This window comes from Elaeis guineensis, chromosome 1 (genome assembly GCF_000442705.2).
Source record: "Elaeis guineensis isolate ETL-2024a chromosome 1, EG11, whole genome shotgun sequence".
NCBI lineage: Eukaryota > Viridiplantae > Streptophyta > Magnoliopsida > Arecales > Arecaceae > Elaeis > Elaeis guineensis.
The window spans coordinates 111,540,736-111,556,516 of record NC_025993.2 but is presented as its reverse complement, the minus strand read 5'-3'; the positions used below and the strand labels follow the sequence as shown (position 1 = coordinate 111,556,516).

The window sequence follows — 15,781 nt, the reverse complement described above, 5'->3', positions numbered from 1 at the left end:
CGGGCCCGCACGCCCCCCCATTTGGTCCACCGGCGGCCGCCCCGCCCCTCCCCTTCCCTTGGCCGGCCCCCTCTCTTTTTCCTCTTCCTCTCTCTCTCCCTCTTCTCTCCCTCTTCCTCTCTCTCTCTCTCCCTCTTTTTCCTTGGCCCGCCGGTGATAGACGACTGGCGGCGGGCCCGCGCGCCCCCCCGTTGGTCCGCCAATGTACTGCCGGTGGCCGCCCCGCCCCTCCCCTTCCCTTGGCCGGCCCCCTCTCTTTTTCCTCTTCCTCTCTCTCTCCCTCTTCCTCTCTCTCTCTCCCTCTTTTTCCTTGGCCCGCCGGCGGTGGGCCTGCGCGCCCCCCCCCAGTTGGTTCGTCGGTGGGCCGCCAGCGGCCGCCCCGCCCCTCCCCTTCCCTGGGCCAGCCTTCTCTCTCTTTCCTCTTCCTCTCTCTCTCTCCCTCTTCCTTCTCTCTTCCTCTCTCTCTCTCCCTTTTTTTCCTTGGCCTGCCGGCGACAGCCGGTCGGTGGTCCCCTTCCCTTGGCCGGCGGCCGCCCCACCCCGCCCCTCCCCTTCCCTTGGCCGGCGGTGGGGCCCTTCCCTTCCCTTGGCCGGCCGCCCCGCCCCATCCCCACCCACGGTGGCCCCTCCCCGGCGGCCGCCCTGCCCCATCCCCACCCACAGTGGCCCCTCCCCGACGGCCGCCCCACGGCGGCGGGCCCTCGACGGCGGCCCCGGCGACGGCCCCTCGCGGCGGGCCCAGGCGGCGGCCCCATGGCAGTCCCCCAGCGACGGGCTGCGGCGGCCGGCAGCAGGCCTGGCGGCGGCCCCCCGACGGCGGGCCCGTGCAACCCTGCGGCGCCCTTCTATTTCGATCTTTTTATTTTTTATTTTTATCTTATTATTTTTTATTTTTTTATTTTTTATTTTTATCTTATTAGATTCAGATTTATTTTAAAATTCGATTCGATCCTAATTTAAAAATTTTAAAATATATTACATTTCATGAAAATGTAGACCTGTCAGTTGACCAATATAGGATATTCTACGATATCTGTATAAAATATATATTTGATTATATATTTTTATACAGGTATCGTAAAATATATACATTGATCAATTGATTATCCAGTTTGGACAGTTTGGGAATTGCATTTAATTCTATAGGTAATTACATTATTTGAATGATATGCGGAGGGTTCGAGAGAAATTTCAGACAGTATTTTTTTTTAGTTCTTCTGACACATTTTCAGTCGTGTGGGGAGAACTAAGGAAAAATACTGCCGAAATTTTTTTCGGTCCCTTTTGCGTATCATTTGATTAATGTAATTAACTTATAGAATTAATGTAATTTTCGAATGGGATAGAATCTATCTGTACCTATTTGTTGATAATATGATGCATTTATCATGAAATCTTTTGAAACGATAAAATAATTAGTAATACTAAATATTTTGATTTTGATTTTGTCATAAGTTTCTCTGAGAAAATAGTCAGTACTCGAGTTCGTGTACTATTGTATTATGATGGCATGATACAGAATGATGAAACAGGTGTGCAGTGCAGTCACCCTGCAAATCGGATGATTAGAGTATCTTCATCATTATCACATCAAGAATTATTGGACCATTTATACAGTAGTATTCCTGTAGACAAAGAAAAATATGAAATAAAATTGAAATAAAAATCTCCTAATCTGTTGGGATAGTTAATGCAGAGCAATTATATCTTAGTTCCAATTGATGACAATAAAGATGTCGAAGAAATGCTGACATTTCCTTTGAAATATTCAGAATGTCGATTTTTAGAATTATATATTGAAAAGAAAGATGTACCGAGCTTTGGATACTATAGTCGGCTTTTAACTCAAGCGGACAATAATGTTGGGCCTTCCTCACCTTTCGTAACTTCTATGGTGCAAACCGATAGTATTGAGGCCATACTTACAAAATAATAATCTACTACTACCGGTCCTAGTTGTCCAATTATTCAGAGTCCTATGGTGACTCTCCTGTGTTTTCTACTATGGTGACTTCTCCTTTGCTAGAAGTAGTGGTAAGTGCAGGAGACGACACTCATATAGGGAATGATGACTGGGTAATCGGTGGAATAAATTCTGATAATCTAGACTTTGAGTCAGATGAAAGCGGAGATGAAGACTATTGGATGGATGAGGACAGTAGCAGTAATGATGATGGTGGTGAAGATGAGAATGATGATGAAGATGTTCAGGCTAATATTAATGTGAAAAAACCTCAACCTCATTTGCACAAATCCCCATAATTTTTTAATAATATAAATTTAAATGATGGTGGTTATGTTAGTGCTGGTCGAAGATTGAACTCTGACTATCAGTTTTAGGACTCCTCGATGACTGAATTTTCTAAAGGTCTAATGTTTGAGAGTAAAGATTATATAAGGAGAGCTGTTGATCTTTATCACATTATGAATCATCGAACATACAATGTAGTTCAGTCGTATTCGAAATTATGGTCTGTACGATGCGCATCATCAGATAATGTTCAAAATTATAAATGGAGGCTTCGTACTGCATTATTGAAAAAACATGGATATTTTCAAATCACAAAATATGAGGATCCTCACATTTGTTTGTTTACGGGGTTGAGTCGAGACCACAAATATATCAGTGGAAGGATGATTGGCACACTAGTCCGACATATTGTTGAGAAAGATCTCGATGTTAAAGTTGAAGCTATTGTGGCAACCGTTAATGATTAATTTTAATATACAGTGTCATACAGAAAAATATGGTGTGGAAAGCAGAAGGCATTGGTTAATATTTATGGAGAATGGGAGCCGTCTTATGCTAAATTATCCTATTATATAGCTGCACTTCAACATGCAAATCTCGGTACAGCTGTTTCATGGAATTTTTTTCAAACTGTGAATTTCAATATTCGAGTTTTAAATTATATTTTCTGGGCTTTCAAACCATCTATCCAGGGTTTTACGCACTGCTGTCCTATAATCAGCATTGATGGCACGCACTTGTATGGAAAGTTTAAAGGTAAGATGTTAATTGCAATAGGAATTGATGCAGAGAATGAGATATTTCCATTAGCATATGCAATTGTGGATGAGGAGACGACTGCAAATTAGAATTGGTTTCTTTTCTAGCTCAGAACACATATCGTCAAAGATAGAAATGAAATATGCTTAATTTCTGACAGATATCCAAATATATTAAATGCCATCACAGATGAGTCTATTAGATAGAGTCCACCACATGTCTATCACCGATACTGCTTAAGACATATCTGCAATAATTTCAACACTCATTTTAAAAATATGCAGCTGAAAAGAGCAATATGGCAAGCAGGAAGCACTCATCAAGTTCGCAAGTTCAACTTTATCATGGGTAGGATTAGAATAGTGAATGAAGAGGCTTGGAGCTGGTTGTTCGAGATAGAAAAGGAGAAGTGGACGTTGGCACATGATGATGGCCTGCGCTATGGTGTCTTAACTACAAATTTGTCGGAGATTTTTAACAGTGTTTTATGAGGAGCAAGAAATGTGCCAATTACAGCTTGTGCTCAAATGATATTTTATCGTCTTGTGAAATACTTCAATACGAGACATGCCCAACCCTTGAGATATGTAGAGGAGAATCCAAATAATCTTTTTACTCCTCATATTGCAATTAAGATTGCTGAAGATCAAGTTAAAGCTAACCAGCACTGAGTAACAGCATTCAACCTTCAAAGAGGTATATATGAAGTGTTTACGAGGAGAGCAAGCGCAGGATTACGAGGAGAGCAAGCGCAGGATTACGAGGTGGAGAAAATTTTCATACTGTTATTTTAGCTGAAAGAAAATGTTCTTATGAAAAGCGGAGCATGTACAAATATCCATGTTCCCACATTTTAACTGTGTGTCAAAAAATTGCTGTACATTTTAGTGGTTTTGTGGATGATGCATATACAATTACAGCATATATGAATGCTTGGAGTGGTGACTTTAATCCATTACCACATGAAGATTATTGGATGCATACACGTATGTTCAAATGTATTCCTGATCATCATCGTTTGAGACCCAAGCAGAAAGGTAGACCAAAGTCAACAAGACTACGAAATGAGATGGATGATAGGCAAATAAGAAGTAAGAACCACTGTGGCATTTGTAAGGAACAGGGTCATGATCGCCGCCGCTGTCCTAGGATACTTCAACACACTTCAACTTCAAGTAGTGGAAGAAATTAAAGGCTCCGAAGATGTATTTTGGTTATTATTTTATGTATTTGTATGAGATTGTATTTGAATATACGTGTTTAATATCCAGAGATGAACTGAATTTTGTGTTTAAGTTGTATTGTGTGACAATATTGTATTTAAAATATATTTCTCATAAAATTAATGGCTATCATATTTTTTATTTTTTAATATACTTGTGATAATATCATTATTTTAGATTCATTAGCATATTATGACTTATGATTCGCGGTATCTCGATCCTCGAGACAGCAGTATTTTTAGATTACAGGAGCACTATCGATCACAGACTATTTTAGATGGCGACGTAAGCATTCCAATCATATTTACTATTTAATTTTTTTAAAAAAAATTATATATATTATCTAATTATTATATTTTATTACAGAAGCTCAGACATCTTCGTCTACGATGATCCGATGCTGACTTCTGAAGGACAGAGGACATCCCACATAGAGTGCTGGATTATTTACGATATCTTAGATTTTATGGAGTATATCGGATTGGTCGTATACAGATGGACATTGGTCTTATTACTGCTTTGCTTGAGAGATGGCGTCCAGAGACACATATATTTCATCTTCCATTTGGTGAGGCGACCATCACTTTACAGGATGTCAGCATCCTTACTGGACTACCAATTGATGGCGATCCAGTTATCGGAGTTGATCCCATGCTTACCATTCCGAAGTGGCAGGCTTTGTGCTTGCAATTGCTAGGGTTTGAGCCCGACGTTCATTTTTTCGATCATTCACGACTTAGAATTGAGTGTTTGGACGATCGTTGTCGATATTTTCATATTGCGGATGATGCACCAGAGGAGATGGTGCAGCAGTATGTTAGGATTCAAGTGCTGCGGTTGTTAGGTGGTGTCCTGTTATCCGATACTTCATCGAATAAGATGAAGTTGATATTTTTGCCATTATTAGAGGATTTAGACTTCGCTCATAGACTCAGTTGGGGCAGTACAGTACTAGCTTGCCTGTACAGAGCTATGTGTCGGGGTTCTTATGCTGATCAAAGCGAGATTGGTGGTTATCTTGTATTATTATAGGTATGTGAATTAAAAATTTTTATTTTTGATATTCAATTATAGTTCATATTGGGTATATCATGTATGATTTTTTTTAAAATTTATAGATTTGGATATAAGAGCATATGCCGACTATCAGTCTATTACGATGACAGTTGCTCGAGATACCATCAGAGCAGTATAATCCTAATGTTCCATTCAAACTAGATGAACCATTGAGATATAGGTATAAAAATATTATTTTTTTTATTTGAAACTTACTATTTTAAATCCGATAAAACTTATTTAACATGATTAGATTGTGAAACAGATGGAACGTTGCATTCAACGTTTATCACGTATCGACGAGAGTGGCACGGGTTTATAGGTGCCAGTTGGATACATTAGTTGATACATATAGACGGATAAATTTGATTTTTTTTTACAAATATCATTTTACAGTATTCATAATCTATTAAAATTTTAGCTTACTAATTTTTTTTATTTTAACTTTATCAGTTTTTGTGGGAGCCATAAACAGATAAGATATTGGCTATATTGCCGCAGATGTGTATAGTTGGATATGACATATGGACTGTTAGGGTGCCACTTATTTATTTTGATGTGGTAGAGTGGCATCTTTCTGATCGTATCCTGCGGCAATTTGGTTAGATTCAGGACATCCCATAGCAGTTTGATACCAACCAGAGACTTCATCGTATTGATCGACGAGGGAGAGCTCATATTGATTGGCGTATCAGACATGCAGAGTACATCGATATTTGAGATGCACGTCGAGATCATATTGTTCATGGTGATCCCATTTTGAGAGATCGTTCATATACCGAGGACTGCATGGCTTGATTTTTTAGCATTACAGTGCGAGTCATTGGACAGCCTCGGTATGCAGTTTCTGGATACGATGATGAGAGTTTTGCTGTGCGTCTTTTGGTAAGATTACGAAAATTAGTTTATGTTATTTGTGTTATATTTTTATTTTATATTTTACAGTATATTGACTGTTTTATTTTTATTTTGTAGACTGATTCTATGTAGGGTCTTGTGTTGAATGCTTGTCGTGCTTTATCTACGACTGATGAGGACGAACAGATTTGAATACTGCGTGAGATAGAGAGAACAAGTTTCGAAATATTGATGGTGATTAGTGTTAATCCATATAGCTGTGCGCCTTAGTATGGAGCAGCCGATGCGCCAAATATGAGATATACGCCGTCACCATATGTTCCACATATGCCATCACCGCATATTCCGCAGATATCATCACTAGATGCTGCACAGATGCCACCGCCTTTTGATCCATAGATGGCAGTACCTTCCTTCCTACATCCTCCAGATGACATCATCGGGTACCAGTTGGCTACATAAGTATGATACTTTCTTTTCAGGCCCATCCGTGTATCCAAAAGAAAGAGTTGAGCGAGTCGCTCAGTCCGTAGATGATCTGACAGCATTAGTTATTCCTGAGCAGTATGACCAGCAGACCTCCTCCACTAATATAGGGGAAGAGCCATCACAGTAGGAGCAGCCGTTGATGACCTTCCTGAGAAGGTCTAAGCGACCACGGGCACCACGACGTCCTTGTGGGACTTAGCCTTTTTTAGATTTATACTTAGTATTTTTGAAACTTTTATTATACTATTTTTTATACACTTGACATTTTTATTCTATTTAATATTATTAATTATTAATTTTATTTTATATTATTTAATTTTAAATGATTGGATATTATGCTTTGTGGATATGAATACACATACTCTAATGTGTCTCAGAATATTAGAAGAGAAAAAGTTATGCTAAAAGGGCTATAAAAATTATAACGTAAATAATAATAATATATCGGATAATTTAATTATGAGATGAATCAGACCGCACTGGTACATCTCGATCTGGTACGTACACGAACAACTACGTACGGTGTGGTATGAAAAAAAAAATTAATTTGAAATGAAGAAAGTAATTTGAAATAATATATTTTATTTGAATTAAAATTAAAATTTTTATTTTTTTAAATTTAAAATTATATTTTTTATTTTTTCTCATTTCTTTCTCATTTTTCTTTTTTATGATATTTTTTTATTTTTTTTTAATTTTTTAAGATTTTTTAAGATATTTTTTTTAAAAAAAATAATTTTAAATAAGAAAAATAATTTGAAATTATATATTTTATTTGAATTAAAATTTGACTTTTTATTTTTTAAAATTTAAAATTATAATTTTTATTTTTTTTCATTTTTTTCTTTGTTTGGAATATTTTTTAAAAAGAAAATTTGAAATGGAGAAAGTAATTTGAAATGATATTTTTTATTTTAATTAAAATTAAAAATTTTATTTTTTTAAATTTAAAATTATAATTTTTATTTTTTTTCTATTTTTTTAAATTTTTTACTTTTTTATGGCACTTTTTATTTTTAAAATTTTTTATTTTTTTGACATATTTTTTTAAAAAAATTAATTTTAAATGGAGAAAGTAATTTGAAATGATATTTTTTATTTGAATTAAAATTAAAATTATTATTTTTTTAAATTTAAAATTATAATTTTTATTTTTTTCTCATTTTTTCTTTTTTATGATATTTTTTATTTTCTAAATTTTTTAAGATTTTCTTTGGGATATTTTTTTAAAAAAATTAATTTTAAATGATGAAAATAATTTAAAATTATATTTTTTTTATTTGAATTAAAATTTAATTTTTTTTAAATTTAAAATTATAATTTTTATTTTTTTTCATTTTTTTCTTCTTTGTTTGGAATTTTTTTAAAAAAAATTAATTTAAAATGGGGAAAGTAATTTGAAATGATCTTTTTTATTTTAATTAAAATTAAAAATTTTATTTCTTTTAAAAAAAATTATAATTTTTATTTTTTTCTTTTTTTTTAAATTTTTTACTTTTTTATGGTAATTTTTATTTTTTTATTTTTTTATTTTTTTGAAATATTTTTTTAAAAAAATTAACTTGAAATGGGGAAAGTAATTTGAAATGATGTTTTTTATTTGAATTAAAATTAAAATTTTTATTTTTTTAAATTTAAAATTATAATTTTTATTTTTTTCTCATTTCTTTCTCATTTTTTTATAGTATTTTTTATTTTTTAATTTTTTATATTTTTTTGAGATTTTTTTTAAAAAAATTAATTTTAAATGGAGAAAATAATTTAAAATTATCTTTTCTATTTGAATTAAAATTAAAATTTTTATTTTTTAAAATTCATTCAAAATTATAATTTTTATTTTTTTTCATTTTTTTTCTTTTATGATAGTTTTTTAAAAAAATTAATTTGAAAAAGAAATTATTATTTGAAATGATGATTTTTATTTGAATTAAAATTAAAATTTTTATTTTCTTAAAATTTAGAATTATAATTTTTATTTTTTTTCAATTCTTTTTTATGATATTTTTATTTTTTTTTACATCAATTTTTTTTCAAATATTTTTAAAAAGATAATTTGAAATGGGGATACTAATTTGAAATGATAATTTTTATTTTTATCAAAATTATAATTTTTATTTTTTTATAAATTTAAAATTATAATTTTTTATTTTTTTATTTTTTTTGAAAAAAATTAAAATCATCAAATAATATGATATTTTAAAAAACACCATTTGATTTGATGATTTTAATTTTTTTTTTTTGACGCCGTCTATATAGAAAATGGAGGAAAAAAATGGGTGACACGGTGATAATAAAATATTATTGAAAATAACATTTTATTCTTTTTGCATCAATCTGATAAATAAATTAAAAATTAAATTATTTTTATAAATAATTTTTTTTTAAAATTAATTAGGTAAAGCACTCTTTAAAATTGCCTGGGCTTCAGGTTCAGGTGTCGTCTTGGTTTCCTGGAAGCGATTTTATACCTAAACTATCAAGTTGTTGTTGTTAGTGCTATTTGACGGGCAGACTCCTTCACCACCTGACACACGAATAGGCCACCAGACACCCACACGTCATGTAGATCCATTGATTGAACGGTCGATATTGAATGCATCAAAGCCGCTTGCGTGCGCTGACCACGCTCCGAGCTCGCAGTCATCTCCTCCGCCGGTTCCAGGCTCATCGTTAATGTCGAAAATACCCCCAAACAGGTTGACCTGAGTCCCGCTAAATCTCCTCCTTTCAGGGAGGGGCAGTCCGGTCGTTTTATTCGTAAGGGTGGGTCTTTACCGAACCGTGCCGCCCGCCCTGAGGCGAAGGCTTCTGAGACCGAATCGTGCTTCCGCGTCTCTTTGTGAGGAAGGAGAGGAAACCCTAACCCTAGATCGATCGATCCAGAGTGCTTTCTCGAGGGAAATGGCGACGTTTTCGGAGGCTCCTCCCGGCAATCCCAAGTCCGGGGAGAAGATCTTCAAGACGAAGTGCGCCCAGTGCCACACCGTCCAGAAAGGAGCCGGCCACAAGCAAGGTGGGTTCTTGATATGCTGTCGTCTTTCCAGCACTCTTTTATATGATGAAACTGCATGATTTATGTTTTGTTTGTTTTTTTTTTTCATTTTTCTACTTTTTTTTTAAAATTTATCTCTCCGTGTGTTCCTCTTTGATCTTTCTCTGTTTCAAGATTCCATCGTTTCTTTCTGGAAATTCATCTCATTTTCTTTAGTTTTGGGTTGATGTGGAACTTATAGCTTCTGATGATTGCTGTCCACCTAGTATATTATATCTTTGTTTCAAGATTCCCTCGATTTCTCCTGAGATCCATTCCATTTCTTTGCGCAGTATTGACTCTATGTTTTCTCAAGATTTCATGGATTCCTCATTAGATTCATATCATTTTTTTAAAAAATTTAGGGATAATATGAAACATGTTTCTTATTTGATGATTGCTGTTATTTCGATGTGTTTGCTATTCTAGTGATTTCTAAGGGTCTGATATTATTTAGCATAAATATACTTTAATATTTTGAGGTTTTATAATAGCAGTTCTCTTTTCTTTTTCTAGATTTATACTTAGTTATTGCACGATATCGTTTGTCTCATTTGATTTTGTCGGGACCTGGTGCTTTGGTGAGTACAATCGTTACATTGATTTATCTACAAGCTTAAATTGTTTTACTAATCACACATTACTCCATAAGGGTTGTTAATGCTGGTGGATATGCATGTGATTTTTTAAATTGTGAAACAAAGACGAGTAACATTTGAGTCATCTTATATCTATGTAGAGCAATAATGCATGGTAGCATTTGTTGCGGAATGTTTGGATATCAGCAACTATTTCCACATGATTTATTGTGTGGATGTAAAATAATATGAAGGCTCAAGGGGTCGAATTATATTATAACACAAAACCGAATGTATACAGGAATCATACAACGGAGATTCCATGATTCATGGGTCAGTTATGAATGAGCTGCAAATTCTAAGTTTAAAAAAAGTAGAAGATAGGAACTATTACTATATGTACAAAATAAATCTGAATACATCATTGGTGTGCAGGAGTTTTGCTATGTGCTTTGTGTGCCAGTGAATCTAGATGGATATTTGGTATGGAGGATAAGTGAGGGCTCTCTTTCTCTCTCTCCCTCCCTCTCTCTGCCTCCCTCTCTCTCTACCCCTCCCCCTCCCCCTCCCTCTTTCTTGTCCTTCATCTCCCTCTCTCTCTCTCTCTCTCCCCCCTCCTCTCCCTCCCTCCCTTTCTGACTTTTCCTTTGTCGGTACAGCTTGGAATGGCATGGCATGGCGTGGTATCATACTGTACCATACCGCCAGACAACCGGTTCAAAAATAACATCTCTCACATGGCAAAATTCCTCTGTACCAAAGATTTGTTCAGATGAATTGGCATGCAAAGCACATAGCAAAATTCCTCCACACCAAAGGTCTGTCCAGATTCGTTGGCACATAAAGCACATGGAAAAATTCCTCTACACCAAAATCTATCTAGATTTATTCTATACATATGCTAATATTTTCTTTCTTGTTTTTTTGACCTTTAGAATCTGCAGCTCATTTATAACTGATCCATGAATCATGAGATCTCCATTGTACTATTGTTGTATATATTCAGTCCCATCTATGTAAAAGATAGAGCTAAGAAACAGGATTCCATGAAACCTTCAAACTTGAGCGAGGACACAGCGGAAAGGTGACCAAGCTTGAGCTAAGAAACAGGATCCCATGAAACCTTCAAACTTGAGCGAGGACACAGCGGAAAGGTGACCAAGATAATGGAAGGATTTTTTTTTTCTAAAAAAAATAACTTAGGAGACTATATAGTACCTTTTAATGCACGTTGATATGCTGTATATAAGCATAGTTAGAGAGTTCATTTCCCAATTGGCCAATGTTAGTGTATATATATCAACCAACAAACATGTGCTTAATTTTGATTGAAATGGGTAGAGAGTTTTTGATGGTTTACTAGCTAAAGAACCCTTCTTAAAGGAAAAGGAAAGCTATTTTATACACATCGATAATCCCAATGTGCTCATGTAGGTTTCCTTGTACAACCATCATAAGTGGGCAGATGCTTGATAATAGCTGTCTGTTTAACATATTTTGGATGCTTAGGTGGAAACCAATAATGGTCACCTGTCCATCATAGCATATTTTGCTTATATCGTGTTTATTATTTTTTTCCCTCCATTATCTTACCTTCTTCTGTCATTTTGCTTATAATTATTTTTTTCCAATATCTTTATCATTTTACCAAGCAGAAATTTGCACTTCTGACCAAAGTTCATTGATATTTGTAGGTCCTAACTTGAACGGTCTTTTTGGGAGGCAATCTGGTACCACCCCTGGTTATTCTTACTCTACTGCAAACAAGAACATGGCCGTGATATGGGGGGAATCAACTTTATATGACTACCTACTTAATCCCAAAAAGGTAGGTTACTAACCCAACGCCAGAAACATAGATAACATGTAATATAGTTTGTAAGCCTGAATTTCTGTGGTAAATACCTAAAGAGTTATATTATATGATGATTTTGCTTGATATCATTGACTTAAGTTTTGTGCCCAACCTCAAAACACAGTATAGAAGACTGGATTAAAAATGAGTGCCTAACGTGACTTCTAAATTATCCAAAGTGCTCATGGGATAATTGATGTGGTTGGCTGTTTAAGTTCATCCTACTGGTAAAATACAATCTCAGTGATTTTCTATTTTTGGCCAGTGCCTTGTGCGATGTATAGCTTTTTCTCTAATAATAATTGACTAACTTTTCTTCATGATGTAATGCCAGTTACATTTAAAATTCCATAAGCAATTTTTTTTTCTTGATTTGTGTGAATGCCATTTACCAATAAGCCTTTGATGCATCATGTGCGCCCATTTGTTTCTGGAATATAAATTACTAGTCAGCAACTCTATATATGCCTTTGTTGCTGTTGTTTTGATGATTCTGCAAATCTTTGTTCGTGTATTTAGTATAAGGCAATTACGTATAAGTTAGCTTAATATTGTACTTGGGATATTTTATGATGTGTTGGGATTCACTTTATTTGAATCTTAATCATTCTATTATCGGTGGGCCCTAAAAAAGGTTGGGACAGAAAAGTGGTCATTTAACCACCTTTGGGTGCCAAAGATGCAAGGAGACGGCCATCAGAAACTGCCATGCCATGATTTTCACACATGTATGCATGAGTAATTACAGAAACTTATAGTCAAACAGCTCTTTATGAATGATCTAATACCCCACATATTATATGTTGTACAAAAACAAACAAAAGGCTCAATCAAGCTGGGTGTTTGGCCCATTAATGTAGGACCTAAATTTCCTAAGTATATGCTATGTTGCTTGTTAAGAATCTGAAGAGGTGGAGTGGCAAGTCATTGACACATCAACAATTTTTGTTGTTGAAGCTTGCTAGTACTGTTTGCACATTAAAGAGTTTTTGTTGTGTGTAAAGGGATGGTTGATCCGATGATCTCTGATTATCTGAGACCAGTGAATTTGGTGGGTGAGTTTGAAGAGCAGTTCAGATGGATAGATATGGCAATGTCATTTGAATGGTTGTAGTTGGATGAAGTTGTGTTTCCTCATGTTTAAAGGCTCTGTTTGCCTTACCAAAAAAAAAAAAAAGCTCTGTTTTTCATTTCATGATCGGTTTGCAAGATTCCCGGGAATGTACTTTTTGCCGTTAGTCATTTGTTGTCTTCTAGTATCTTAGGACCTTCAGTTGCTGATTACCTATTTCCATTTCCTTTGCTCCTTTTGTTTTCCTCTTTCCTTATTTTTTTAAAATCTGAAATATGGCTGAGAAGGTCACTGTGCATCTATCTCATGGTTTCCCTCTTGTACGTGCAGTATATTCCTGGTACAAAGATGGTTTTCCCTGGTCTGAAGAAGCCTCAAGAACGTGCAGATCTGATTGCGTATCTTAAGGAATCCACAGCATCATAAGTCATGTTCAGTCGGCAATTCCTCTCTTTTTTCTTTTTTTTGTCTAATAAGATTTCCAATAAAACCTGGAAAATGGTTTGCTTGCTTGAGGTTACTAATTTTTTTTGGCCTCTTCTCAGGGCATTGTTTCCTCCAAGATGCATTCATTTTGCTGTAAAATAGTTGCTGTGGTGCCGTTGCATGACACCCCAGCAACCTTTCTAAGATGATGGTACGTTGTGCTGTGCTTCTAAGCTGATTTATGTGTAGATTTTTGTGAAATTTCAAATGGTCTGAATCTTTGTTATGATGCTGCTTGAATAACATTGACGGTAGGGAGTGGTAAAATATGGCTCAATCGGTCAATTCGATCTTGTGTTTAATCCGTTATAAACAGATTTGAGATTAGACTAAATAGATTTGGATGGTAAACAAATCGATCCATTTAATCTATTTATTATTTAAATCATATTCATATTTTATATATCTAATCTGTTTAATTCATTTAATTCGTATAAATTTGAGATTGAATTAAATTAATTTATATATCATAAACTAGATTATTTAAATGGATTAGATAATAGGCCAGCAGGCTCCTTCATACAGCATACAGTGTACATTTTTTTTCCAATTCCCCTAATGCCCTACTTTTGTAGGTGCAATTGGACCACGTCAAATCCCATGGTGGATGACACGCCAAGCTACCTCTTGATTTTCACCAATTTTCGATGGTGTCATGCTACTCTTTGTATTTCATGATTTTCACCAATATCTGAGTCTTAGATCCTCATTGTGCTAGGGTTTTCTCTTCCCCTTGACCCTCCTTCATGTCGCCGCCATTCTGGAGATGATGCCGAGGTCATGACCACATGGAGAGTCGGAGGCAGTTGAAAGATCTCAATGAAGCGAAGGATGAGAGCTGGAGGCGATTGAAAGATCTCAATAGAGCGGAAGGTCGGAGGCAGTCGAGAGTACGATCAAATCATCGAGGGTAAAGTTGGAGACGATCGAAAGCTTCGATTGGATGGAACTAAAAGCGGTGAGAGCATGAATTGAATCAGTTGGTGAAGAGACAATCGAAAGCACCCCCAACTTTTTAAGACGGAGCCAAAGACGATCGAGAGCTTCGATCAAATGGAGCTAGAAGTGTTGAGAGCACGGGTTAAACTGATTGGCGAAGAGAATCGAGAGGACGAAGAGGCAGTCAGATCGAGAGCACGACAAGGGTAGGGCTGAAGAGATTGGAGATTGTGAGTAGATTTTTAATTTTTTTTTTATAAATAGATTATAAATGGATCGAATTTTTTTTTTAGTTGAATAATAAAGATTGTAAATGAATCAGGTCCAATCAAATTTATAATTTTTTTTAATTTATTTATTAAATAAATCGATTTCAGATTCAAAATTTTTTGACTCGATTCGTATGATCTGATCCATTTATACCTAATCCGATCCGATTGCCCCCTCTAGCTAGCTAGTAGAGATATCTGGATAATTTCTCATTTTACCGAACGAGCTTTGGGTTATCACACCATGGTCCATCGATTAGGGTATACTTTTGTACGAAAACTTTACATGAACTTAATGGGTACGTGTACCGTGTGTGGCCAGGTTGACAAAATGGTTGAAGTCGTGACCCACCTGTATGTATCGAGACAGTGCCCGCTGATCCGGGATTCATTATATATAGATTCATAAAAATCCTAATAAATCAAACAGTATATTAGCAAGCTCCAAACATGCACGGTGTAGAAAAAACAAGATAACATGGTTAAAATCATGGGGTATCAACAAACAAAAGATTCTTCTTTGCAGGCCTTCTTTCTTTCAGCGTCACGAGCAAGCAGAAATTGCAGTATAGCCTTAACAGTTTCATTTTACAAATAAATTGTGATGAGCCCTTCCATGTGGATCAAATAAACTGATCATTCAGCAATTGGTAGCCCCCTTAATATTCCTATGCACTATGATGAAACTACTAGTTTCAGCCTACTGCTGCCGTCGGATGAGGGCTGATATCCGTGGAAGAGCACAAAAGATCACGTTCATAGCAATTTCATGATTAAAGTAACAATTCATTCAATAAAATGATAAGCACATTAGCAATGAAATGTAAGTAACACTATACCATATACCGACAACCGATATTATTGCAACATTCAAAGCAGCCATTATGCATCCAAAGAGATACATGTGTACAGCAA

The 15,781-nt window shown here is 35.3% G+C and overlaps 1 protein-coding gene across 6 annotated transcripts; it reads left to right on the top strand.

The window, feature by feature from the left end:
- The first annotated feature begins 9,384 nt into the window (after nt 1-9,384).
- Nucleotides 9,385-14,927, top strand: LOC105038544 (cytochrome c). Of its 6 annotated transcripts, none has more exons than XR_012142212.1 (5): nt 9,385-9,649; nt 11,940-12,073; nt 13,503-13,603; nt 13,718-13,809; nt 14,234-14,927. XR_012142212.1 is itself a non-coding variant. In XM_073259837.1 (4 exons), the coding sequence occupies exons 1-3, from the start codon at nt 9,538-9,540 to the stop codon at nt 13,596-13,598; spliced, it is 342 nt and encodes a 113-aa protein (XP_073115938.1). In that variant the 5' UTR covers nt 9,385-9,537; the 3' UTR covers nt 13,599-13,603; nt 13,718-13,884. The 6 variants fall into 6 exon arrangements, 2 of the variants coding, with proteins under 2 accessions (XP_073115938.1, XP_073115932.1); XR_012142213.1 differs by having other exon boundaries at nt 14,377-14,925; XM_073259837.1 differs by lacking the exon at nt 14,234-14,927 and having other exon boundaries at nt 13,718-13,884.
- Nucleotides 14,928-15,781: the final 854 nt, after the last annotated feature.

What these genes read in the sequence shown, in the direction of transcription:
- LOC105038544 (XM_073259837.1), top strand. Translation starts at nt 9,538, where the DNA reads ATGGCGACGTTTTCGGAGGCTCCTCCCGGCAATCCCAAGTCCGGGGAG. An exon ending in AGGAGCCGGCCACAAGCAAG is followed by an intron (nt 9,650 to 11,939) that starts GTGGGTTCTTGA and finishes TGATATTTGTAG; the next exon opens with GTCCTAACTTGAACGGTCTT. An exon ending in ACCTACTTAATCCCAAAAAG is followed by an intron (nt 12,074 to 13,502) that starts GTAGGTTACTAA and finishes TTGTACGTGCAG; the next exon opens with TATATTCCTGGTACAAAGAT.